The sequence below is a fragment of the Neofelis nebulosa genome, chromosome 18 (assembly GCF_028018385.1).
Source record: "Neofelis nebulosa isolate mNeoNeb1 chromosome 18, mNeoNeb1.pri, whole genome shotgun sequence".
Classification (NCBI taxonomy): Eukaryota; Metazoa; Chordata; class Mammalia; order Carnivora; family Felidae; genus Neofelis; species Neofelis nebulosa.
Window position 1 is genome coordinate 32,323,323 of NC_080799.1, and position 25,773 is coordinate 32,349,095.

Below are 25,773 nucleotides of genomic sequence, written 5' to 3' on the forward strand. Positions count from 1 at the left end.
ACTGCTGTTTGACTCTGGGCCATCGGGCACCAGGGCCTGGGCTTCCTGCGCAGGCCCTCAAAATCCAAGGGGCCATTTAAAATTATTTTCTTACTTGCTTACTTAGCCCACAGCCCTCAGTTCCTCGAGGTTGGACACTGCTCATGACAGGGGTCTGGGCCACAAGGAACCTTACTCTGAACCAGCTACAGATGGAGCCAAGAAAAGGGGAAGAGAAGGCGACTTGGCTCAGATTTCATCTTGCCCCCCCCCCCAGCCCCCCAGGCTCACCTCCATCACTGCGGTTAGCACCACCACGTTGTTGATTATTTGGTGTTTGTTTCCACCATCCAACTGTGAGCTCTTGAAAACAGAGAGGAGGTCTTTTCCACTACTCTATTCCCATCATCAGGCACATTGGATGGCCATGTAGGGTGTAACAGACCATGCACTGCACAATCCAAGAGGCACCATTCCACACAGTGGCTCAAGTACTGGGTGTCCCCATGGCACACACCAAGCACTCTGTATACACCTGACACGCAGATGGACAGATTAACACATCAGTGGCCAAGTGAAGCAGAGATGACCTTCCAGGGCCAGAATGGGCACCCCATTGGCCACCATGATGCCATCTCATATCCCACACCCACAAAGCTGGTTGCTTTCTTCTAACTTTTTTTTAATGTTTATTTTTGAGAGACAGAGCATGAGCAGGGGAGAGGCAGAGAGAGGGGGAGACAAAGAATCTGAAGCAGGCTCCAGGCTCTGAGCTGTCAGCACAGAGCCTGATGCGGGGCTCGAACCCATGAACCACGAGATCATGACGTGAGCTAAATTCGGATGCTCAACCGACTAAGCCACCCAGGCGCCCCATAAAGCTGATTTCTAAACCAACCCTGGAGACATGGGTAAAATCAACGCATATTTTCTTCTAATCTGGGATCTTTAGACAGCTGTGTTAATGTTCAAAGCTTACGTAGGATGTGCCTTCAATAATCAAGGCATAATGCATCCATTTGCTTATTTAACACATTATACTGAGCGTCTACTATGTGCCAGGCACTGTTCCCAGTCCTGGGGATATACAAGTGACCAAAAAGCCCTCATGGAGCTTAAATTCCAAGGGAAAGGGAAAGGGAAAGGGAAAGGGAAAGGGAAAGGGAAAGGGAGAGAGACAGAGAGAGAGATAATACACGAAGTAACAGATCCAGACTTGGCTGTCAGGCAGTGGTTAGTACCACAAAGAAAACTAAAGCAGAGAAAGTGGAAAATCAAAGGGGGGAGTGGAGGGTGCTATAAAATAGTAAGGATTTTTTTTTCAGCAAAGGCACCAAACTTCTACTCCAATACATGTTCTTCCAGTGCTTGCAGGTACCAGGTAAGGGGCTCTCCCTTACCCTTGGGGTGTAAGGGTCCCTGCCCTTGGACCTCCTAAGTGCCCTTGCCTGGGCTCCGTGTCCAGCCAGCCACCGGCCCTCAAAACCAGCACCTCGGAGCTCTGTTGTTTATTCTCAAGAAGGTTCTGGAACTCTGCTTGGGCACGGGCCAGCAGGCAAACCTCCCTCAAGGGAAGAATCCCAAGTCGCTGCGTTATAGTCAACGCTTCGTTTTTGACCAAAAACGGAATTGACCGGCTGCATCGCCTGGCCCAATCCACCAGCCTAGGCCCAGAAAGTTCTTTGTACTCAGGAGGAAGAAATATGGCTACTGAGAACAGCCTAAAGGTATGTGCCATCTGGACGCTGGACTCTCCAGCAGCTGTTCGGTGTTTATGAGAGACTTTTGCAATATGGGGTGGTGCTTATGACCCACTGTTACCACTGTTAAGGAAAGAAAGAAAGGAAAACTGATGGCTGAATGCACAGAGGGCACTCCTCTGCTCGGGAGTAAGGCTGAGGCAAGACAGACACAGACAGACCCTCTGGCAGGTGGGTGAGTGGATGGACATTCTTTTTCCTGGTTTTGTGGGTTTTTCTGCAGCTTCCAGCTGTCTAAAATGAGCACATATTGATTCCCTAATCAGCCAAAAAAAAAAAAAAAGAAAGAAAGAAAAAGAAAACTGCCAGCAAAAATCCGAGAAACAGAAAAAATTAGACATGAGGTTGAGAGATGAATTAAGTAAGGTTCTGAAAAGTGGGAGAAAGGTGTTTCTCCCAAGACGACAGGAAAGAACCTGGGGAGCGTGGAGTCAGAGCATATGCTCTATTTTCGGGGGGGGGGGGGGGGAGGGGGGAGTGCTGCGCATTGTAGGATGCTTAGCAGCGTCTCTGGTCTCCACCCTCTGTGTTACCACCGCCCTCCTCCATCCCAGTTGTCACAACCAAAAAAGTCTCCAGACACTGCCAAGTATCCTGGGAGGCACAGATGTTCCCCCGCTAAAAAACACTGCTCTAAATTTTAGAGCAGTCTTCCTAATAAAGACACCAGAGTATATAGGAAGGTTCTTTACCTTCCGGATACAAAGGTTAATGAGTCAGTTTGTAACTCTCTTTGCCACCTAAAGAAAAGAAAAGAAAAGGGAAAAGAAAAGAAAAGAAAAGAAAAGAAAAGAAAAGAAAAGAAAAGAAAAGAAAAGAAAAGAAAAGAAAAGGGAAAAGAAAAGAAAAGAAAAGAAAAGGGAAAAGAAAAGAAAAGAAAAGAAAAGAAAAGAAAAGAAAAGGGAAAAGAAAAGAAAAGGGAAAAGAAAAGAAAAGGGAAAAGAAAAGAAAAGGGAAAAGAAAAGAAAAGAAAAGGGAAAAGAAAAGAAAAGAAAAGAAAAGAAAAGAAAAGAAAAGAAAAGAAAAGAAAAGAAAAGAAAAAGGAAGAAAAAAGTTTCCTACAAATCAGTGTAATAAACCCCTGCCAGGACTGGTCAGTATCTTCTCTTCCTAAGCCTACTTCCTGTTTCCTCTACTATTCCCTACCCCCCTGGGAAAGAATCCCCCCAAACCAACCACTCTCCCCCTTCAGCCTGGGTGTTCTAAAAAAGATCTGATTAATCCAACAGGGGAAAAAAAAGTTTCCCTTTAGGGGAAGCCAAAAATGTGGCTCAAACAAATTCAGGGTCATTGGCTCTTGGAAACCTGCCACAGCTGAGCAATATCGGACCCCGATGCCAAGCTGCAGTGCCGGGGGCCCCTCCGAGAGAGGGAGAAAGTGAAGACGCCACCCAGTGTGAGTTCAGACCCACAGGGCTGAGGACTTCTGGGGGTGGCTGTACGGCTAAATTGGGAAAATGACCCCGCAGTGGTGCAAGGGTGGCATTTTCATTGCCAAATTAAGTGCTGACGTGGCCAAAGGAAAAAAGAAAAAAAAAATAATAATTGGCAGTATTCCGTGTTCTGCACCAAATGCTTTGGATCTGGTGGTGGTGGTGGAGGAAGGGGAGTGAAAAAACCCATCTGTGGTCAGCAGAGTTTAAGGATGCTCCCTGTGCACCTGGATACAAAGGAGGGAGACCTCATTCGGGGGGGAAAAGATTCAGTAAAAGGCACACGTGTCACCTGAGAGAGCATACAGGGTTGTTTTCACCTGAAGGAAGCTGGACTGTGACGTACAGGGGCCGTGGGGATGCCTCATCCAGCACGTGGCAGGGGAATGACATTCAGAGGAAGGCAACCCTGAAGCAGGAGGGAAGCAGGCTAGACTTAAGACAGAACTTTCCGACCCCAAGAGCACAGACACGTAGAAACTCATTCCCACCAGGAATGATAAACTGGAGGCATTTCTTGCCTCACGCTCGCAAAAGGAAACACTTTTAATACCAAGAGGGTTCAGAGCAGCACAATTTAAAATAGCCAAAACATGGAAACAACTTGACCTTCATCAAGGGATGACTGAATAAACAAAATGGGGTGTGTATTACCCAGCCACAGAAAGGTTATCAAGTATAGACATGTGCTATCACACGGGTGAGCCACAGAAACATCACACGAAGCAAAAGAAACCAGCTCACTAAGGACCACACAGTCTAGAATTCCATTTACATGAGATGCCCAGAACAGACAAATCTAGAGGCAGAAAGATGAGCAGGTGTCAGGGACCTAGGGGGCTGGGAGAAAATGGGGAATGATTGCTAACGGCTACGAGGTTTTCTGGAGGGGTGACCGGAATGTTCTAAAGTTGGTTTTGGTGATGGCTGCCCAACTCTCAACGTGCTAAACATCACTACACTGTATGCTTTAAATGGGAGGATCGTATGTTATGCCAACTGTATCTCAATAAAACGTGACAAACCACTGGGGCTCCTGAAGCACACTAATGCAGAGGCAATGGATGAGCCCTGACCCCAGGCAGACACATAAAGCACCAAGGGAAGGAGCAGACGACTGAAACTTAGGCCAGACTTGAGGTCCCACCCCTGCCAGCAGCCGCTGTGTGTCCTTGGCCAAGTTGCTGCCCCTCTCTGACATTCACTGGATGCCCCCTGCATTGAGACCAAACCCCAAACTCCTCACCCTGAAAGGCCATCTCCCACCACTGTCCCTTCACCCACCGTGGTCTGGCCACCCTGGCCTCCTTTCCGTTCCCTGCGTCAGCACACTGTTCCCTGGATTTTCTCCTTGCTGGCAACCTTCCATGCCAAGGTCACCTCCTCAGAAAGGGCGTCTCTGACCACCTTGCATGGCCAGGTGTCATCCACATCACTCCCCAGCTCATCATCCTGTGTGGTTTTTTTTTTCTTCATAGCACTTAACGCTCTAGGAAACCATTTATTTCTTGATTTGTGTTTTGCCTTTTTCTCCCAACAGATTCCAAGGTTCATGAGGATAGGGATCTGTCTAGACGTCATTCACTTCTGTCTCCCCAAAACCTAGAATAGTGTTGTTCTAGGAATTCCTGAATTCCTAGCCCCCAGTAGCTCCGAAAGTGACTGTATGTGGAGACAGGTTATCTGCAGGTGTAATGAGTTGAGGTGAGGTCATTAGGGCGGGCCCTAACCCCATGTAACTGGTGTCATTATAAAAAGGGGAAATTGAGAGACAGAAACACGCCAGGTTTCTGTGTGAAAGACGGAGGCAGGTGTGGGGGTGACGCATCTATAAGCCAATGGCCGCCAGCAGCTCTCCAGAAGCCAGGGGAGGGGTGGAACAGCCCTCCCTCAGAGCCTCGGAAAGAATCAGTCCGGTGAACACCTCGGTCTTTGGCTTCCATTCTCCCAAACTGTGAGAGATTAAATTTCTGTTGCTTAAGCCACTCAGCCTGTGGCACTTTGTCAAGGAAGCCCTAGGGACTTAATACAAGCACTCAACACATAGTAGACGCTTAATAAAAATCTGACTACCTCGAGGAAGAGTAGACAGCTCTTTCTTAGGGACCGGCCCCATTCACAGCTACAGGAACCCAGCTGTCCCTGACACAGAAGGGACAAGTTTCCCTAAACCTCACTTTCCTCACCAGTGAACCAGGAATAACAATTCTACTCCCTCGTGAGTCGATGGAAGGGGTCAACAAGGGAACTCCGGCAGAGAACAGGGGCCCCGGGAAGCCCTCAGCAAGCAGCGGCTGTGTCTTAGATCTGTATCACAGACGTTCCGAGAACAAAAGCACCCGTGCAAATTGCCCAACGAGGCAGTCCCGCAGCCCTGCCCCTGTGGACAGTCTATCTGAGGCCTCCCTGGGGACAAAGCACATAAAGAACGTGCCCCGGAGGCTGGGGGAGTCTGTAATTTGCTCCTGGAGATGGGAGATCAGGGCCGGAAGAGCAATCTCTCGTTTTCGTTCTTAGCAATCGCCGCAAGCCAAGGAGCAAAGGTGTCAGATGACCTCTTCCCTCTCTGTGGAGTCAGAGCTCCAAGCAGAGAGGGGAGGAGAGGAGCCTCTGAGATGCCAGTCTGAGTGATGAAACACAGGGCAGCCTGAAGGCGGCAAACCAATCCCCTGAAATTTAAGCCAACAGAGAAGAGAGGACAGATTCTTAGAAGTCTCACCACAGAAGCCTTCAAATAAGGACAGGGTGAGGTTCCAGCTTTTGGAGTCCTGGCCCGAGAGGACACAGTGGGTGCGGCAGGTGGGAAGGGGGCAGGTCTGCACTGACCTGGCAGGTGCCAAGGGCATGGGGTGAAGAGATGGGCACTCTTCCTGGGGCGGGTAATGACAACAGCTGTCATGGCCCGAACACTGTGTGCCAGGCACTACGCCCAAGGCTCTATGGAATTCAGCACATGAAATCTCCACCGAGTGCCAGAAGACTGTTCTGTTATTATCAGTGGGGAAACTGAGGCTCAGAAGGGTTTGGGGGACCCTAGTAAGAGGGGCAGTGGGGGGCACCTGGGTGGTTCAGTCGGTTAAGCATCCCACTTCGGCTAGAGTCATGATCTCACGGTTCACGGGTTCGAGCTCCACGTCGGGCTCTGTGCTGACAGCTCGGAGCCTGGAGCCTGCTTCGGATTCTGTGTCTCCCTCTCTCTCTGCCCCCACCCTCTCTCTTTCAAAAATAAACATTAAAAAAAAAAAAAAAAAAAAAAAGAGGGGCAATGGGACTCAAACCGAGGTCTTGCCAACCAGCAGCCTACAACCCCCACGACCCTCACATCTGTTCTAGATTATGCCATACAAAGTCACTGCTTCCCACAGCCTCTTGAGAACCTCACCGCCGTCCCTGTGCCTGCCGAGAGAACACTGAAGCTCGGCCCAGAGCCACATCGTAGGAAAGTAGCAGGACTTGGGCCCAGATCTGCTGCCCCCGCCGCAAAGCGCTGGGACCCCCTCTCAATGCGGCCCCAAAGCGTTGGGACCCTGTAGAGGCTGGCCCGCTGCCGACAGGCCACTGTGGAGGGGGTGTGGGGGAACCTCCGGGAGGCAGCGGGGGTCCAGTGAGGCACCCCGCGCGCCCTACCGTCATCCTGCTCGGACTGCTCCTGCTCGGTGCTGGCGTACGTGCGCAGGAACTCGGCAAAGGCCCCGTCCCGGGCCAGCAGCTCCTGGTAGGAGCCCATCTCGGAGATCTTGCCTCCAGTCATGACGATGATGACATCCACCTGGGGCAGGTAGCTGATACTGTGTGTGACCAGGAGCCGTGTCTGCGGGCAGAGCGGGGACCCGCGAGTCAGTGCCCGGGCATGAGCGCAATTCCCCTACGCCCAGCGGCCAAGCTCGAGTCTGAGCGCCGGGGACGCCCCCATCTATGGGCGCCTCCCTTCAGCACTCACCTGCCAGGAGCTGGGGGGCTGCAGGGAGGGAAACAGATCCCAGCCCCACACTCCAGGGTCGGGGGAGAAAGGACCAATACAAGTACAACACGGCGGGTGCTGGGGGGGTATGAGACCGAGGGTGGAAGGTTGCAATTTTAACAAGGGTGATGGGGAAGCCTATCTGTGAACAGAAATCTGAAGGATGAGAGGGAGGCAGGGAGGGAACCATGCATGTGTCCAAGAACAGAAAAATGACACAAAATAATCTGTGTGCCGTGGCGTCATTTTCTTTTCAAGTAATCCCCCACCTCCCAAAAGACACTACAAAACTTGTACATCTGTATATATTTTATCCAGTTAAGTCAAGGTTTGGAAGGACGTTCATCAAACTACATGAGTCGGCAAACTTTTTCTTAAAGGGCCAAATGGTAAATACTTTTGGCTTTATGGATCCTCCGGTTGCTATGGCAACCGGTGGTGAAGTTGCCACAGCGTGAAGGTGGTCGTACATACGATGGAAAAAGATGGTCTGTGACCCAATAAATATATATTATATAAATGAAATATGTATATGTGTTATATATAAATATAAAAATATATTTAAACTCAATGCAATTTGCATATGTCACACATTTTTTTTTCCCCTCCAGATTTTTTCCAACCGCTTCAGAAATGTAAAGACCAGTCTTAGCCAGTCTTAGCTCAAGGGTGGTACAGAAACAGACAGCAAGTGGCCTGGTGACACCTGTCTCCTGAGACAGGGCCTAGGACGCAGGACAAAGGAGGGCCATTTTTTTTTTTTTTTTTTTTTTTGCTTTACGTATACACTCTTACACTCTTTTAGATTTTTGATAATGAAATTTTTTAAATTGAAAATTACGTTTATCCAGAATTTTTATGGTGTGTACAGGATGATGCTTACAATAGGTTAAGTGGCTTGAGGTCCATTATGTATACACATGACATGATAACCTATTTATAAGGCTTGAAATAAGAAAATCTGCATGAGGTAGGGTTGTCCAAAATTGCTTTTTTTTTTCTCTGTTGTGTTTTTCTGAATCTTCTCTATTTTCCCCATGGACATGTGGAAAATACTTCTTTCTCCAGAAGAAAAAAACCGAAAAGCAGTACTCCTTCTCAACCATCCTATAATTCCCCTAAAAATGATGATGATGATGATGATAAACAGGGGAGGACACATTTCCTGCCATGTACGGGCGCTATAGGCACTTTTCCTGCTCCAAACCTCCGTCCCTCAGCCTACAGCCACATCAGCAGGGAAGGGAGAGTTGCCCCATCAGTCAGAAGGGATAGGATTTCCCTCTGCAAAGCCGCCCATTATTAAATTGGGAAGAGGAGCCTCCTTTGGCCACGTGAAGGCAAGGACTTCAAGTCAGTGTCAAGGACGTCCCCCTATAAGGACAAGAGCAAGAAAGCATGTCCCAGAAAGGCATGCAAGGGAAGCATTAGAAACGTGTTCTGAAGTCCAATTAAAAAAATGGGGGGGGGGGCACCTGGGTGGCTCAGTTAAAAAAATGGGGTGGGGGGCATCTGGGTGGCTCAGTCAGTTAAAGATTTGACTTCGGCTCAGGTCGTGGTCTCACAGTTTGTGAGCTTGAGCCCCGTGTCAGACTCTGTGTGGACAGCTGGAAGCCTGGAACCTGATTCGGATTCTGTGTCTCCCTCTCTCTCTGCCCCTCCCCCGTTCATGCTCACTTACTCTCTCTCTCAAAAATAAATAAACATTAATAATAATAATAATAATAATAATAATAATAAAATAATCCTGAAAGGTGGGAAGTGAAGGATTCCCAAAGGGGGCACATTTTGACTGATCAAATGCACGAGGACGGCCAGAGCCGAGCCCTGGCCCTTCGGCAGGTACCTTGTTCTTCAGCATCCCCTTGGGGCCAACCACATTTTCAAATATGTGTTTTCCCACATGGGCATCCACCGCCGACAGGGGGTCATCGAAGAGGTAGATGTCAGAGTCACAGTATACGGCCCGGGCCAAGCTCACACGCTGCTTCTGGCCCCCAGAGAGGTTCACGCCCTGGGGAGAGACACAGCAGAAGGGGGGGGTTCCTAGGGAGCCCTGCTCAGGAGGCAGCAGACCCCGGCTGGCGGCCCTGGAGGGCTGAACCGCCTCCCCTCGTCTGAGCAGGAAGCAGAGGCATGAGATTGTATCTGCACGGACTGTGCTCAAGGCTGACCACGGAATCCAGCCTCAACCCTAAAACAGGCAGAAGAGAAAACTGGAGCCCCTGGGAGCTGCTGAGCAGACAGCTGGCACAGCGTGGGCATTTGGCAACCGTGGCACCAAGCAACAGGAAGGCTCCGGATCTTGGAGTCTGACAGAAGGCACCGGCAGATGCCGTAACGAGCCCGCTGCCGCTGCTTTGGTTAATAGCTACCACTTTGGCACGCTTGCTCTGATCTCTCACTCACGGTGAAACCACAGAGAGCCAAGGCAGGCTGCACTCTGGGGGTGCCAAAGCTCCCCCCCCACACTCACCAGTAGGAAGGGCACCGATTTCTAATTCACACCAGGGCGCTCCATGGAGCACACCGCAGCAGTCACAGCTCTCCCTCCGACTACAGATTATCGATTACCGACTGTCATTTCCATCTACGGCTGGGAAGTCCTAGTGGACCCCCGCCGGGTTAACGGGGCCCAGTCTCTGCTGAGAGAGATGCCTGCCCTCCCTACACACCCAGGGGGGGTTCAGGCAGCCAGGTTCTTTTTGATGGCCTCTCCGGCCACAGCTCTTTGGCCCGGGGCAGACGTCAGACCCAGTCATACTCTCTCGCTCTAGACTTTTATTGGCAGCCAGACCGGGACTGGCTGAGGAGTCTCCATGTGGCAGAAACAGACACGTGCGTTAAAACAACTAACTCAGGGCCACCTGGGTGGCTCAAGTCGGTTGACCGTCCAGCTTTGGCTCAAGTCATTATCTCACAGTTAGTGAGTTCAAGCCTCGCATCAGGCTCTGTGCTGACAGCTCGGAGCCTGGAGCCTGCTTCGGATTCTGTCACCCTCTCTCTCTCTCTGCTCCTCCCCCGCTCATGCTCTCTCTCTCTCTCTCTCAAAAATAAGCAAACATTAGTGGGAAGGTGTTTGGACAAGTCACTTAGCCCCCTCTATGCCTCTCTTTCCTCAACCATGAAATGCAAATGACAGTCAATCCCCTCTCATGGGCTTGCCGTGACGATGAAATACATAAAAATGTCTATCACGGTACCTGGCACAGAGCAAATGCCCAACAGCTGCTGGCGACCATATTATTTTACTATTATCGCTGCTTTGAAAGGGACTGTGGACATCTGAATCACTGGCACCCCTCCTCCCTGTAGAGCACCCTGTCATGTGACTCTGCAGTCACATGACTGCAAAGGCGAAGGGCACTTCCTGCTCTCCCATCTTTCAGTTCAACCAGGTGAAAAGGACAATATGCCTTAAGGGACACCATATGGTTTTTCTGTCTCTCTTGGGCTTCTGCTGTCACCATGAGAAGGGTGTCCCCCTGTAGAGCTATCGCCCCTTCAGCCGAAGCCCCAGCAAAAAAGCCATGCGGGGCGGACCCCAGCCAACCCCATGGCCTACAGGCGAGCTCAGCTGGCCCGTGACACGGAGCAGAGCTGCCTGACTGAGCCCAGTGTGGGTCAGCCAACCACAGTCAAAAGGGAGAAGAAGTGTTTAACACAAGCCCCTAAGATTTTGTGGCTGACTGATACAGGCACCATGCTGAGGCTGGACAGACTGACCTTCTCACCAATCTCCGTCCGGTCCCCGCTGGGCAGGATCTCCAGATCTGGGAGGAGGGCACAGGCTTCGATCACTGCCTTGTAATACCGTTCCTGGAGCGGGCGTCCGAAAAGGATATTTTCTCGGAGAGAATCATTCTGAATCCAGGCCTGCTGGGGGACGTAGGCCACTGAGCCCTAGGCAGCAAATACAGAAGGCAGCAAGACAGACAGACTCAGTTAACAAGATGGCAGCTGGCCCATCCACTCGCCAGGAGGATTCTACTTCCCGAGACGCTCAGCAAGGGGGAAACTGAGTCACGACAGACTCAGATGCCAGACCTGGGATCAGACCCCACACTAGGTCAATCACAGACTCTAATATCAGGAATTCAAGAGCGGAAATCCGCATTAGTGAGATTACAGTTCTGTATTTAGTTAAGAATTCACTAAATGCCTCTAGCAGTGAACAAAACTCCTGCCTCTCAAGAAGTGGGGCACCTAGGTGGCTCAGTCAGTTAAGCATCCGACTTCGGCTCAGGTCATGATCTCACGGTTTGTGAGTTCAAACCCCAAATCGGGTGAGCTGTATCCCCAATTTGGGCTCTACAATGACACTGGAGAGCCTGTGTGGGATTGTCTCTCTCTGCCCTTCTGTGGCATTCTCGGATTCTCTCCCAATCTGTCTGCCCTTGCTCACTTGCACTGTTTCCCAAAAATAAAAAAACTTAAAAAAAAAGACAAGTCCCTGATGTGATAAAAAAAAAAAAAAATTCTTTGATTACAGTTTGGGGTAAATGCTAAGAGAGAAAAAAATGAGTCCTTTAGAAAGTCCTTTAAGGGGCACCTGGGTAGCTCAGTTGGTTAAGTGACTGACTCTTGGTTTCAGCTCAGGTCATTATCTCACAACTTTGTGGGTTCAAGCCCCACATTGGGCTCTGTGCTGGCAGCACAGAGCCTGCTTGGGATTCTCTCTCTCTCCCTGTCTTTGCCCCTCCCCTGCTCATGCTATCTGTCCCTCTCAAATAAACAAACTTTAGAATAAATAAAAATAAATATATACATCAATAAAAAGTCCTTTAAAAGGGAGCCAGGATGACTCAGTCGGTTCAGTGTCTGACTCTTGATTTCAGCTCAGGTCATAATATCACAGTTGTGAGACTGAACTCTGCACTGGGCTCTGGGCTGAACATGAAGCCTACCTGGGATTCTCTCTCTCTCTGTCTCTCTCTCAATAAATAAATTAAAAAAAAAAAAAAAAGTCCTTTGAAAAGAGAGACCTAGCTTGGGTCATCAGGGAAGGATTCCTTGGGGAAATATCCTTGATGAAATTTAATCAAGGTTACTTCTATGTCAAATCATTGGTTTCAAAGGACCAACAGGTTGGTGTGACAAAGGAAAAATGGAAAAGCATTCCAGTCAGAGGGAACAGCATGCGCAAAGGTCCAGAGACAAGTAGAACCTGGCACATCCAAGGAACAGGAAGGCCAGGATGACTGGAACATCGTGTGAAGGGGAAGACAGGTAGGAGTGAGCTGGAGGGCAGCAAGGGCTGGCCCACCCCAGGCCAGGGATCCAGGTGAGGAGCCTGGGCTTTACTGGAAGGGCAAGGGGAGCAAAGATTATTATTATTATTATTATTTTTTTAATGTTTATCTATTTTTGAGAGAGAGAGGGAGGGGGAGAGAGAGAGAGAGAGAGAGAGAGAGAGAGAGAGAGAGAGGCAGACGCACAGAGCGTGCATGTGTGCGAGCAGCGGGGGCGGGGGGGGGTGGGGGGGGTGGGGAGAGCGAATCCAAAGCAGGCTCTGTGCTGCCAGGGCAAGCCCCGATGTGGGGCCTGAACTCACAAACCGTGACATCACGACCTAAGCCCACCAGGAGTCGGACACTTACCCGACTGAGCCACCCGGGAGCCGCTACGAGTGAAGGTTCTTCCATAAGGGAATTCTAGAGGGATACGGTTGGGAGAGGGACCCAGGTATTTCAAATCTCAATCTTCATTCTCAGATAAATAACTAAACTAATACCCTAACTGACAGGAGGCCAAAATGTCACAAAGTCTCACCACAGAACCCACAGAAAATTCAGACATGGCATACCCAAGTAAAATATTTGGAGAAAATTAATATTTTAAACACATTTCTAGCATGCTCCTTTGCAGGGCAAAATAACCAGTCAGAGAAATCAGTTCATCAAACCAAATACTCAGTGCACCCTCAGCTTCTAGATGCATCATTTCTGCATTTAAAGCCTTTTTTTTTTTTTTTTTTTTTTTACTTTAAAAAATGTTGCTCTCTGGGGGACATGTGACAACATCTAGACACTCCTGGTTATCACAACCGGAGTCGGCTATCAGCATCTAGTGGACAGAGGGTGGGAATGCTGCTAAGGATGTGACACAGCATAGGACAAGCCCACCACAGCAGAAAACCATCCAGCCCGACACGCCAAGAGCGCTACGGTGGTGGAAACGCATTAACGACGCAGAACACAATGTGGACAGTTTGGAGCGTGCTTCCAGAAACGTAGGGCACGCTGCCCATTAAGCTCACTTTACAACGTGTACTTTCAAAGCAGCGATGGAATATTTCCGAAAACCGCAGCTAAATGCCTTCAGTGTAGACCCAACTAACCCAACGTATACTTTTCTAGCGACGCATATCAGGCTAAAGGGCCTCATATAAACAAACAAAAACACCAAACAAAAAAACAAAAACAAAAACAAAAAACCCAAAGAACAAAAAAAAGGACTTTGCTCTGAAATAAAAACAACTGCATAAACCAGCATTCCTAGGAGGAGATTCCAAGGGACAATAGTTCTGGGGATGCAAATACTTGCACGGGCCAAGTATGCCCGGGACACACTGGGTTAACCAAACTTAAATCAGTTTTCTTCTCCGTGTGGGACTTCTCAGAACCTTTACTTTATTCGCGTTTATTTTAAGTCTCCAAGAGGGAGGGGAGCTGCGTGTGCATTCTCTCCCGAGCCTGTCTGAGCCCAGAACTCTCCTCCTCAAACAACCGCAGGATGAGTCTAGCAGACCGCGCTGAAGGACTGGTGTCCAGGAAACTTCGAGGGACGCTTCCTACTCCAGGGCAACTCCTTCATAGTGAATCAGCTAAACGCAAAACAAGGCTCTTGACTTACAGCGAGATTCATATGTTCACTGAAGCAGCCTCTTAAATTCTCTCTTGAGGAATATTCCAACTTAGCTCCAAGTCCTGTGCATTTTAAAAACCAATAAATCTCTAGTTCTTCTTCCATTCTTCTATTAAGAATTCAAGGAAACACTGAGAATTTAAACAGCTCTCTTAACAAGAATTCTCCAACACAATATCCCTAAGACACAGATCAGAAATTTTACATTTTGTTACATTTATAAAAAGAGATACAGACACAGATCCACGGACAGAGACAACAAGCCAGAGGGACTCACGTGTCAAGAGAGACCACAAGATACACACTGAGGGCCAGAGGTGGGGAGAGGATTAGAGGCAGTGAGTGGACCAGGGAGCATCCGTGTGTTCACAGAGTATTTATCGAGTGCCTACTACCTGCTGGGCACTATTCTCTGTGTTAGGACACAGCGGGAAATAAGCGACATCAACTCTTGCCTTCGAGGGGGCACAGAGAAGAGCAGGGCGAGTGCGAGAGAAGGAGGCAGACCTCGCTGCTCTCGCTTCCTGCACAGGGGCCGCCATCAAACAAACCATAGCATCGCACTTGACTCTCCTCTCAGGCCAGCCACGCCCCCACCCCAGCCCCCTCAGTCCTTGTCCTACCTTGACAGACACGTGGCCCTCCACCTTGTCCATCTCGGCCAGGAGTGCTGAGAGCAGAGACGACTTTCCACAGCCCACCTGGCCCACCACGGCCACCAAGGAACCTTCCGGAACGGAGAAGGTAATGCTGAAATGACATAATGTGCTCTGCCTCAGCCATACCCTTGCCTGAAACAGGTGGTGACCCACCAGAGCTGGATGTACCCAGAGCGGAGAGAGGCGGACGGCAGGGCTGGAAGGAGCCTTCCCAGTCTGGAAATGACCACCGCTGTCCCTACTGCTAAGCTTGGCTCAGGGAGCATGCGAGGGCCTGGGCACATGAGGCTCCAGGCAGGCGCTGGGATGCGCACGGGTCTTAGAGACGCAGAGGCAGCGGGAGTCACCTGGGCAGCCAGATCATGATCAGGGGGCCAGATTAACCATGCAGGCGACCTGAGGAACAGACAGGAGCCTCAATGTGAACTGTGAAGGAAGAGTAAACAGCACCAGACACAGAAACCCAGGAAGAGCTTAAGAGAAGGCCCAAGGGTGTGAACGAACAGGTGTGATTGGGGCTTGACAAGTCGATGGCACAGGACGAGGCAGAGGGGAGTAAGGCCAGCCCTGAAGAGGTGGGTGGGCAGCAGGCACGCCCAAAAACCTCAAAGCTCGCTGTGCTGGGGGCCTCGGAGTTTGAAGCGGGGGACCTGCCATGGAGGAATCCGAGTCTGAGAAACACATCTCTACGGAAACCATCCTTTCACAAATGATGGTACCCCAAGTACGACAGTAAGCTCCAGGTTCCACTGGCAAGACTGCTTGTCCAATGACACGGGCCAGTCGCTGGCTGCAGTCAGGGCCTCTCTGGGTTTACTCACCCTGGCTGTGCTTTTCGATGGATGCCGTTACGATTTCAACATATTAGTGCAGGCGTTAGATTCTGCTATCGCTGACTGTTTAAAGCTCATGAACCGATTATGCTTTTGTTCCTGTGCTGAGGGGCGAATGGATGAGGGGGCCACAACAGAAGAGGACGCCCAGTGAGGAGGCTCCTGTGACTGTCCAGGTGAGAATGGGTTATTTTTATAGGGTGAGGAGAGAAAAGGTTTGGGTGGGGAAAGGTTTGGGGAGTTCAAGAGCAGAAGTGGGGGTGAGGCGCATGGAACAAAAAGACAAGAGAGACAGACAAGAGAGAAAAGCTAAAATTGAAGCAGGCAGGAGCGAAGTTAGACATAAGGAAGAACTTCCCAAGCATGCAGCCCCACCATGAATTTTCCAGGTGTAGAAAGAATTTTACCAAGATTCTTTGCTCTAGAGAGTCTGTCGCCCATGCTTCCTCAGTCGATATACAGCAATAATTCGGCTACCCAGTGAGGAGGTAATTGTTAAGAGGGATGGGGGATAAATTTGGCCCCTAAAAAGGTTCCTTCTGGCCCTGTATTTTGGGGACTCCTTTGAGGAAGCCTGACAGAGCCAGTGAGAAAGGCCTCCCCGGCTCAGAAACAAATAAGAGACACTTGACAAGTTGCTTGGGGAACCAGGTCAATTCCTGGACACTGTGTGTTTTGGTACCAGATGGGGAGGTGGCAAGGAAGGGTGACTCGGCAGCTGTAGGCCTGGGAGACGACAGAACAATTCCATCCTGACAAATCCCTTCTGAAAAAAATTCCTTTCAGCAGACCCAAGCCTGCCTGCAACCTGTAACATCACAGCCTTAGACCCAGCCTGGCCGATCAGTACGCTGTATCTCTCCTGGCACAGTGTTTGGCTCAGTGAGGGGCACATGACCCAACCTGGACCAATAAGAGCCAGCTGCGTCTCCCACCGAAGTAAGAGGCACACTGGGAGCTGACGGGGGCTATTTCCCATCATGAGTGGGGAGGCAGCTTGAGAGGGAAGCAGCACACAGGGAAACCGAACAAAGACAAGATGGAGAGAATCCTGATGGCACAGAGTCCCTGGATCATGCTGTACCTGACAGTGGCTCTGAGTTATGCAAGCCAAAAACTTGCCTAAACCCATCTGTGCATGGTTTCTGTCTTTTACAATCCAAGGGAACCCTCTGTGCCAGCACACTCTCATCTGCTCCTTCCTGCAGCCCTAACAGGTAGGACTAGACCTATTTCCCCGATGGGTAAACTGAGGCTCAGAAAGGCACAGTGGCTTATTCAGGGTCAAAGAGCTAGAGTGTGGCTGGAATCCACATTTGACCAGAGCCTCCTGGCTCTCTCCACGTCCTGGCTTACCCATTCAGCGTTGGAGGGTCACTCCTGGCCCATGTGAACGTGGCATTCTTCACGGTGATGCTGTTTGTGCCCCCACCTGAAAAGCACCAGACACAACAGGTCAGGCACAGATGAAGCCTGGGGACTGAGCACGAGCAGGAGGCTCTCTCTCTTTTTTTCTTTTTTTTTTTTTCTCTTATCTTTTTTTAAGTTCAATGGCAGGTGCTAGATACTTGCACTAGACATTATCTGGTTACATTAGCTCTGGTTTCTAAAGAACCCCAACCAGACCCACAAAGCAGAAGGAACCACAACAGGGCTCTGCCTTGAAGGTTACACCATCCAGATGCCCATCTCGCACAGGGTGGGGGGAGCCCCTGGGGGTTTACTCATAGCTCTGAGGTCCCCGTCCCCCCATCTTGGGAAGATCGGGCAGCTCTGGCTGGGGACGCTGAGCAGAAGCCAGGGTCAACAGGGAACAAGCCCTGGCCCTTGGCCCTCACCACCCCTAGGCCCTTGCTTTCAGTTCAAAGTGGGGTCCTTGGCCCAGAGCTACTGGATTGCAGGGTGGCCTCCTAATGCACCTCCCTGGATCCCTTCTCCCGCCACCCCTGCTCCCATCGCAGCAGGTCCAACTTCCTGAAACAGCAGGCACGTGAACTGTGAAAAAGCAGGCTGTGGAACAGGAGGTGGGGTATCACAGGGTGGATGGGGGAGGGAAGAGCAGTAAGACAAAGTCCGCATCCTGTGGATAATGGCTCCTTGGGATTCTAAGCTCCCAGCACCTCTTCCTTTACTTTCTCTCCCCTTCTCTCCCTTTTATACTTTATGCCTCCTTACTTAAAAAAAAAAAAAAAATTTTTTTTTGACCCTTCATTATGAGCCTCCGTAAAACCACCTAGAGATAAGATGGGCGTGTTTTCAAGCTGTCAAATAAAGAAGTAAATTCCCCCACACAGAGAAGAAACAAAAGCCCATTGCAAGAGGAAGTTACTGGTTAACCTAACCTAACAAGCCCGGTCCCCAGGCCTCCCTGTCCCGTCCCGTCCAGGTATAACACAGACCAAGGAGGAAACTGGAAGGTGCTATTTAAGGAATTTAAAGAAAAGCCACTTGAGTCAGACAAGCTAGAAAACCACCAGACCCGGCCAGGAGTGGCCAAAGTGGCCCCATCTGGCACCCAGGGAGTGTGGATAAACATCTCAATAAGTCAAGCAGCCTAGGAGACTGTCATTAGGGTGGAAAGGGGGTGCTGAGGCCCGGACCACACGAGGAAGCCTGGGGTTTTCCAGAGGCCTAGGGGTTTTCCAACAGGACACTTGCAGGTAATTGTGAGCAATTTTACTACTCTGAAACCTCCATGGGCTGTCCCAAATTTCAGGCCTGCGTTAGGCAGAGAAATGTGACCAGGAGTAGATGGCACCATACCATTTACGGGGGTTGGGGGGGGGTGGGGACTAGGTCCTCAGGATGGGAAGAGGGGAGGGGGGAGACTAGGTCCTCAGGATGGCAGAAACTGGTAACCACAGGCCAGGAATGTTGAGAAGAAGATTCCAGCATCCGGTGAGCAGTGGTTCTTAACCAGGGCAACTTTGCCCCCCAAGGGATATAATGCCTAGAGGCAATTTTGGTTGTCGAAACTGGGGTGGATGCTACTGGCATCTAGTGGGTGGAGGCCCGGGATGCCCCTCAGCACCCTATAAAGCAGAGGACCCCCCCCCCCCCCCCCGCCACAGCAAAGGACCATCTGGCCTTGAGTGGCAGCAGTGCCGAGGCTGGGGAACCTGGCCATAGACGGCTGAGTTGGAAATGTCCCAGATTGCTCCTCTCTTACGCTAGGGACGTAACGGCCACCACAACCACTGGGTCAGCAGGCACCGGGCTAAGCGTTGCACACACCACCGAAGACATCTGAATGCCTACTTGGTGCCAGGCACTACTTGTACCTTACAACCAACGTCTACACACATTCATGCCTCGGACAGTATTTATTGGGCTCCCGAGCCTGACTGTTTGAGTCCAATCCCCACGTGGCCATGTCCTAGCTGGAGAGCCTTGAGCCAGTTACTTAACTTCTCTGTGCCTCATTTTCCTCATCTGTCGACTAGGACCGATAATAATGAGATGGACCACACAGGGCTGTGCTGCTTGGTGCATAGTAGGTGCTCAATAAAGCTCAGTGAGGGAGACACTGTCCAGTGGACTGGAGCACAGATTCCACTGGCCGGCTGTGGGTGCAAATTCTGACTCTACTTCTTACTAGCTGTGTGAGCAGGTCACTTAGGCCAGTTTCCTCATCTGTAAAATGGGGGTTTCCACAGCTCCTCTGTGTGATGTGTGAGCAGCGGGTGGGGTAGTGTCTGCACGTCCTTAGAGCAGAAAGTGCATGACAGGAGTGTCACTTAAGTGAAAACAGTCACTGCTGGTAATGCTATGAATATTTATCATTAAGTGCTTAGAGATATAGCCATGAGTAAGATCCCCACTCAGGGGGATTGATGAGGAAAGGATAAATTAGTAAGCTACAAAAAAACAAAAAACAAAAAAAACAACAAACCCAAAAAACAACAAAACCCAATCAACAATAAAAATCCACGTTAACACCCTGCTAGAGAAAGGCACCTTCATCCTCATGACCCATATGGGGAAACTGAGACTCAGAGCAGGGAAGTGACCTGCCGAAGGACAGAGAGCTAGAAGGTTGGAGCTGGTCTCCCAACATCTGTCCTTGGTTTGCCCGCCCATCTGCCCAGAACAGAATCAAGATCTGAGCCCTGGATCCTGTCCCTCGGCGGGAGGCCTCCCCTCCAGCTGCCTCTCGGTGAGGACACACCAAGGAAACAAGTTGAAGTTCAGCCGCCTGGGCGGTGCAAGATAAGGCCACCCCACTCTGCAGAGCCCCCGCTCCCTGGGGCCTCGCAGACGGGCTTCTGGGCACAGCCAAAGCCAAGGGTAGCCTTCGAGGTACAGAGGAACCAAATGCACACACCGTCTTTCCCAGGCTTCCGCTCGATGCTGTCGGCCTCCAGCTCCTCGTGAGACAGAAAGATCCTGAGGCGTTTGAGGGAGACACTCGCCTACAGAGAAGGCAATTACAGGGTGCAGTTATTTTTAAAAGCATTTTTGCGAAAACAGACCGAGGCCGACTTTCAGTGGTTTCCTCTGGGTGTGGAGGGGCCCACATCCTCCCTCATTTCTGGAGGCTCTGCGTTTCCTACAAGAGCGGGACTTAGAATAAAAAACAGAACAGGTTTTGGTTCTTGTTTGTTTTCCTTTAAAAGCCCACGACCCGTATTAAAAAAGAGGGTAGGGGGACTGTCCCAGATGACAAGGGACTTGTAGAAACAATGACCAAAGGCAGTGGTCCCGTGTAAGGGTTAAAAACTTGCTACCAGTGGGGGCACCTGGGTGGCTCAGTCGGTTAAGCGTCCGACTTCAGCTCACGTCATGATCTCACAGTCTGTGGGTTTGAGACCCGTCTAAGACTCTATGCTGACAGCTCAGGGCCTGCAGCCTGCTCCAGATTCTGCATCTCCCTCTCTCTCTGTCCCTCCTCCACTCGCACTCTGTCTCTCTCTCTCAAAAGTAGATAAAGATTAAAAAAAATAATAATTAAAAAATTTAAAAAACTTGCTACCAGTGGATAACTAAGTCCCTGAGATACAATGCAGAGTGACCACAGTCAGCAACACTGTTTATGAACTTCAAGTTGGCATCTTATTGGTTGCCACCAGAAAAAGGAAACGAAAATCATGTGATGTGACAGAGGTGTTAGGTAACATGCCAGAGGTAATGCCATTGCAATACGCCAGCATATGAAATCAACACGCTGTGTGTACCTTGAATTTAAGCAACGGTACTTATCAACTCTATCTCACTAAAGATAAGTTGAAAAAAAAAAAAAAAGCAGAAGAAATTTATGCTGAAGCATTTATGGGTGAAATGTCAAGAGGTCTGGGATTTGCTTTGAAATTCTTCAGGGGCACCTGGCTGGTTAAGTCTGTGAAGCATGCGACTCTTGATCTCAAGGGCTGTGAGTTCAAGCCCTGAGTTGGGTGTAGAGCTTACTTAAAAATAAAATCTTAGGGGTGCCTGGGTGGCTCAGTCGGTTAAGCGTCCGACTTCAGCTCAGGTCACGATCTCGCGGTCCGTGAGTTCGAGCCCCGCGTCAGGCTCTGGGCTGATGGCTCGGAGCCTGGAGCCTGTTTCCGATTCTGTGTCTCCCTCTCTCTCTGCCCCTCCCTTATTCATGCTCTGTCTCAAAAATAAAATAAACGTTAAAAAAAAAATTTTTTTTAATAAAATCTTAGAAAAATAAATACATAAATACATAAATAAATAAATAAGTTTCTTCAGCAGAGAAAGAAAGGAAGGAAGTGGGGCAGGAGAGGAGACAAGAAGATTTAGACAAACCAAGTGTGGCAAAATGTTGAATCTGGGGGAGTGCTACACACAGTTCATTATTATTATACTGTTCTCTCCCTACCTGTGTGTACGTCTGAATTTATTAATAAAAGGGGGTTTTATTTGCTGGCTTATTTTTTTTTTTAAGTTTATTTATTTATTGGAAGAGAGGGAGAAAGCACAAGTTGGGGAAGGGCAAAGAGAGAGAGAGGGAGGGAGAGAATCTCAAGGAGGCTCCACATGGCCAGCACGGAGCCCAACACAGGGCTTTAACCCACGAACTATGAGATCATGACCTGAGTCGAAGTCAGATGCTTACCCGACTGAGCCACCCAGAAGCCCCCATTTCGTTGTTTACTTTATTTTTTTTAATAAAGCATACCAACAGAGCTGTACAACCCAATCTTAAGGCTGATCTGTGGCTGAAAATGGGGTTTTCAACATGAACGCGTTCAACGCTGGTGAGAAAAACACGAAAAATACTACCGGCAGGAAAGTGGTGGGAGCGTCACAGAGCGACTAAGTGGCCGGTTTCCTCTCTTTACAGTGTCACTGTGTGGACCTTATTAACTCTGGGTGGGTCTGGGTTGGGGCTTTTCCAATGGTGGGTCAAGGCCCATCAGTGGGTTGTGAAATCAATTTAGTAAGTCCAGAGGTGCATTCTTTGAAAAAGCAGGTGAAGATAGGGCAGGGTGGAACAGACCAGATCAGAACAGGATAAAATATTTCAGAATCTTACAGAGCACCTGGCTGCATTCAATATTTGCTTTGTATGCTCAAATGTGAGTTCCCTGCCAAGAGGTAAAACGGATTCCTTTCTTTGGGCTATGAGCAAAACAGCACGAAAGCCCCCCGTGGGGGCCTCATCAAGCCAACCGGGCACGGTGGGACGGGTCACACAGAGGGAGTGGTACAGAGGGGGATTTGCGTCATTTCACCTCCTGCTTCATGTCCCCAGAGAATCCCTCCCTGACCCCCCACCCCCACCCCAGCCTCGCCTGTACCTGCACGATGCTGCTGATGACCATGGGGAGAATATTCAGGGGAAACCGGAGGATGTTGAACAAGGCCAAGGACACGAAAGCTTTCTGGGCATCCAGGATGTTGTTCTTGTCGACAGTCACGTAGACGGCAAATGTAGACAGGGCCACCTGCAAACAGAGCGTCCTTTACTGACTTGTGTCCCCTGGGCAGTGTGGTCAGACCTGCCCCGTGACAGGCCGCCAGACGCAGGTGAAAACGCCTAAGACAGTGTCTAGAACACGGCAAGCACTCAGTAAACACTCAAAGAACTAGATAAGTGAGTGACCAGGAGCTGGAAGTCCTGGCCTCTGTACCAACCTTCTCCAAAGCACACCGTACAGATATTCAGAGAATTCCTCAGTAGTGAAATCCCACCTCTGGGCCGTTGCCCTTGCAACCTTCTCTGCTGGAAACGACCTTCCATCCAGACAGTGGCCTGGCTCCTCCCGCTGACCCTCGGAGAGGCCACCCCACCCCCCTCTGCCTGCAACAACCCTGTGACTGCACCTACTGTACCTTTTACTGCAGGACTGTAGGTATTTGTTGTCGGTCTCTTGCACTACAACATAAACTCCACCAAGTCAGGCGTGTGGTTTGTCCAGGGCAGCATTCTCGGTACCTAGGACAATCCCCAGGCAGGATACCTCCTCTCGCCATGCCTCACATGCCTGATCCGTGAAATGGGTGTGGAGGCGACAGGGAATGCCACTATTTCAAGTTCCTTCCAGCTCACAGAATTTATGATTTTATATCCCCGGGAAAGGAACATTTAAAAAAAAAGGAGGGGGGGGAGGGATCAGGGCACCTGGGTGGCTCAGTGGACTGAGCATCCGACTTCGGCTCAGGTCATGATCTTGAGGTTCGAGCCCCACGTCAGGTTCTGTGCTGTCAGCGTGGAGCCCACTTTGGATCCTCTGTTCCTCTCTCTCTCTGCCCGTTCCCTGCCTGCACTCTCTCAAAACTAAGTAAAACATTAAAAAAAAAAAAAAAAAAAAGAGGGGCACCTGGGTGGCTCAGTCAGTTAAGCGTCCAACTTTGGCTCAGGTCATGATCTCATGGTTCATGGGTTTGAGCCCCATGTCGGGCTCTGTGCTGACGACTCAGAGCCTGGAGCCTGCTTTGGATTCTGTGTCTCCCTCTCTCTCTGCCCCTCCCCTGCTCACCCTTTGTCTCTCTCCCTCTCTCTCTTTCAAAAATAAATATAAAAAAAAAAAAATTAAAAAACAAAAGGGAAAACAAAAATAACGGCCAAAGGTACCACTTTTCCCAGAAGTCAGACTTGCATTAAGCCCTGGGGTGCCTCCTGGGATTTTACTACCCAGGCTGCAGGCCGACCAGGATGGGGGTTCAGTTGTCTGAGACAGCAGCAAGCACATTACCTCCCTGACCAGGAGAAAGGGAGGACGCCCTCAATAATCCAGGGCCGGGCTGCTCAGCTGGGGAGGGAGGCATGAGATCACCAGGGGGATTTCTGTGCCTCTCCCTTTACTGCTGGCGACACAGAATTGCCAGGTGTTGCCGGGCGAGGCCAATAAGAGGTGTCCCACGAGATCACCCAGGACACGCTATCAGAAGCAATCTGGACAACCCTGGACCCCGACAGACGGACACAAGTCCCTGCCCCCCACATCAGCCCCAGGATCACAGAGCCATTAAAGGCTTTCCCTGTGGGAAATAAACTGCCCAGGCCTCTGCTTCCCTGAGCTCAGAGCAGGCTGCCGGGAGCCAGGATGTCTGCGTTTGAGCCCTGTCCCTGGTGCGGCAGTGGTCCAGGGCATTTTCAGGGTGTCTGCTGCCCCATTTCTTTGCTACCTACTGGAGGGTAACACAGCTAACAAATGAAAACCAACAGCTTTGTCGGGAATCAGCTGTGTCACAGGTCACAGGAGGTGACCCTGTGTCACCTCCCTACTCCAAGCAAGCCTCTGTTTTCCCATCTACAAAATAAGGGAATCCTGCTCCACGTGCACAGGGCTGCTGGCCGTGACAAAGCAGGCATTTAAGCAAAGTGCTTAGCACACTGCCCGGGGCACGGTAAAACGCAATATATGGCAGCTGTTTTTATTTCTGGTTACAGGACCCAGTCCAAACTCCTTGGTCCACTCTTCCGAAGAATCTATTCACCGGGCCAAAGGAGAGCTGGAGCTGGTTGCTGTTCTGGCTCTGAGACATCAACAAGCTACATGACGCACTAGGCTCTCAGCTGAAGACACCCTCACTCAAAATGCCCGATAGATCCACACAAAGGAACAGTATTCAGCCATAAAAAGGAATGAAGTGCCGACACGTGCTACAGTATGGATGACCCGTGAAGACACGATGCTTGTCTTCAAAGAGAAGCCAAAACAAGCATCAAAGACCGTGTCTTATGTGATTCCAGGGAGAGGAAACGTCCACAAGAGGCAAACTACAGAGACAGAAAGGAGATGAGTGGGGCGCCTGGGTGGCTCAGTGGGTCAGGCGTCCAACTCTAGATTTGGGCTCAGGTCACGATCCCACGGTTCGGGGGTATGAGCCCCATGTTCAGCTCCACACTGGCAGCACGGAGCCTGCTTGGGATTCTTTCTCTCCCTCTCTCTGACCCTTCTCTGCTTGTTTTCTCTTTCTCAAAATAGATAAATAAACATTAAAAAAAAAAAAAAAAGTAGGTTAACGTGTGCTAGCTAGAGCTGGAAGAGTAGGGAGGGACTGTCAGTGACTACAGGGTTCCCTTCTGGGCTGTTAGAAATGTTCTGGAACTAGACAGTGCTGATGGTTGCACAACCTCGTGAACATATTAAACACCACTGGGTTGTATGCTTTAACACAGTGAATTATATTTCAGCAAAAACAAACAAACAAACAAAAAAAACTAAGAACAAAAAAACCACCTCCTAAAGTCAGTCTGCTTTACTTAGTGGAGAAGCCAAGTCTTGACTCAGGCCCCAGGGCTTGTCTGGTTTGTAAAATCCTTTCCCTGTAACTTGCCTGACCTCCTCTCCTATCCTCCGCCCACTCGTGCCGTTCCAGCCCCAGTGGCCTCCATGACTATTCCCTCTATGGGGTGGGCACAGTCCTGCCACAGGGCCTTTGCATGTGCTTTTCCCTCTCCTTGGTGGGGGCCCTCACTTCCACCGGGCCTTTACTCAAGCGTCACCTCCTCAGTGAGGTGCTCAACCACCCTTTTTCAAACCACAAGCCCTCCCTACTGCTCTGTCTCGCATCTTTTTCTTTTCCGTAGCCCCACGGATTAGCGTGCTATATGGTGTATTTACTATCTGCACGAAGACAGGGAGCAACCGCACGTGGCCCATCAGTTCCACAGCCCTGGCTTCTCCAGGAAGTGGAGTTCATTCTTCCTCAACGACTAATTGAGCACCTGCTGTGTACCGGCACTGTGTGGCAAGGAGCGAGGCAGGCTGGGCGTTCCTGAGACTCACAGTCTGGGGGAAGCAGGTGTCAACGGAGTTCTCTCCAGCAGCGGGGTATCTGGACGTGTGTGGAGGCGAGTGAGGTCAGCACAAAGACTGGGGCTGTAGG

The 25,773-nt window shown here is 50.2% G+C and overlaps 1 protein-coding gene and 1 long non-coding RNA gene across 5 annotated transcripts in view; one reads left to right on the plus strand and one right to left on the minus strand.

Annotated features, from left to right (window-relative positions):
• The window catches only part of ABCC1 (ATP binding cassette subfamily C member 1), a 142,097-nt gene that overhangs the window by 29,183 nt on the left and 87,141 nt on the right, over positions 1-25,773 (minus strand). For all 3 annotated transcript variants that reach the window (XM_058710430.1, XM_058710429.1, XM_058710431.1), the window contains exons 13-19: positions 22,236-22,382; positions 19,817-19,904; positions 16,849-16,924; positions 14,624-14,750; positions 10,860-11,036; positions 8,980-9,147; positions 6,800-6,983 (exon numbers count right to left, since the gene is read on the minus strand). In XM_058710430.1, the coding sequence (XP_058566413.1) occupies positions 6,800-6,983; positions 8,980-9,147; positions 10,860-11,036; positions 14,624-14,750; positions 16,849-16,924; positions 19,817-19,904; positions 22,236-22,382 (967 nt within the window). The remainder of the gene's footprint in view (positions 1-6,799; positions 6,984-8,979; positions 9,148-10,859; positions 11,037-14,623; positions 14,751-16,848; positions 16,925-19,816; positions 19,905-22,235; positions 22,383-25,773) is intronic.
• On the plus strand, positions 1,617-25,758 carry LOC131500879 (uncharacterized). Of its 2 annotated transcripts, none has more exons than XR_009256515.1 (3): positions 1,617-1,706; positions 15,602-15,668; positions 25,475-25,758. It is a non-coding gene; the product is annotated as an uncharacterized LOC131500879 (long non-coding RNA). The 2 variants fall into 2 exon arrangements; XR_009256516.1 differs by lacking the exon at positions 25,475-25,758 and adding an exon at positions 16,279-16,404.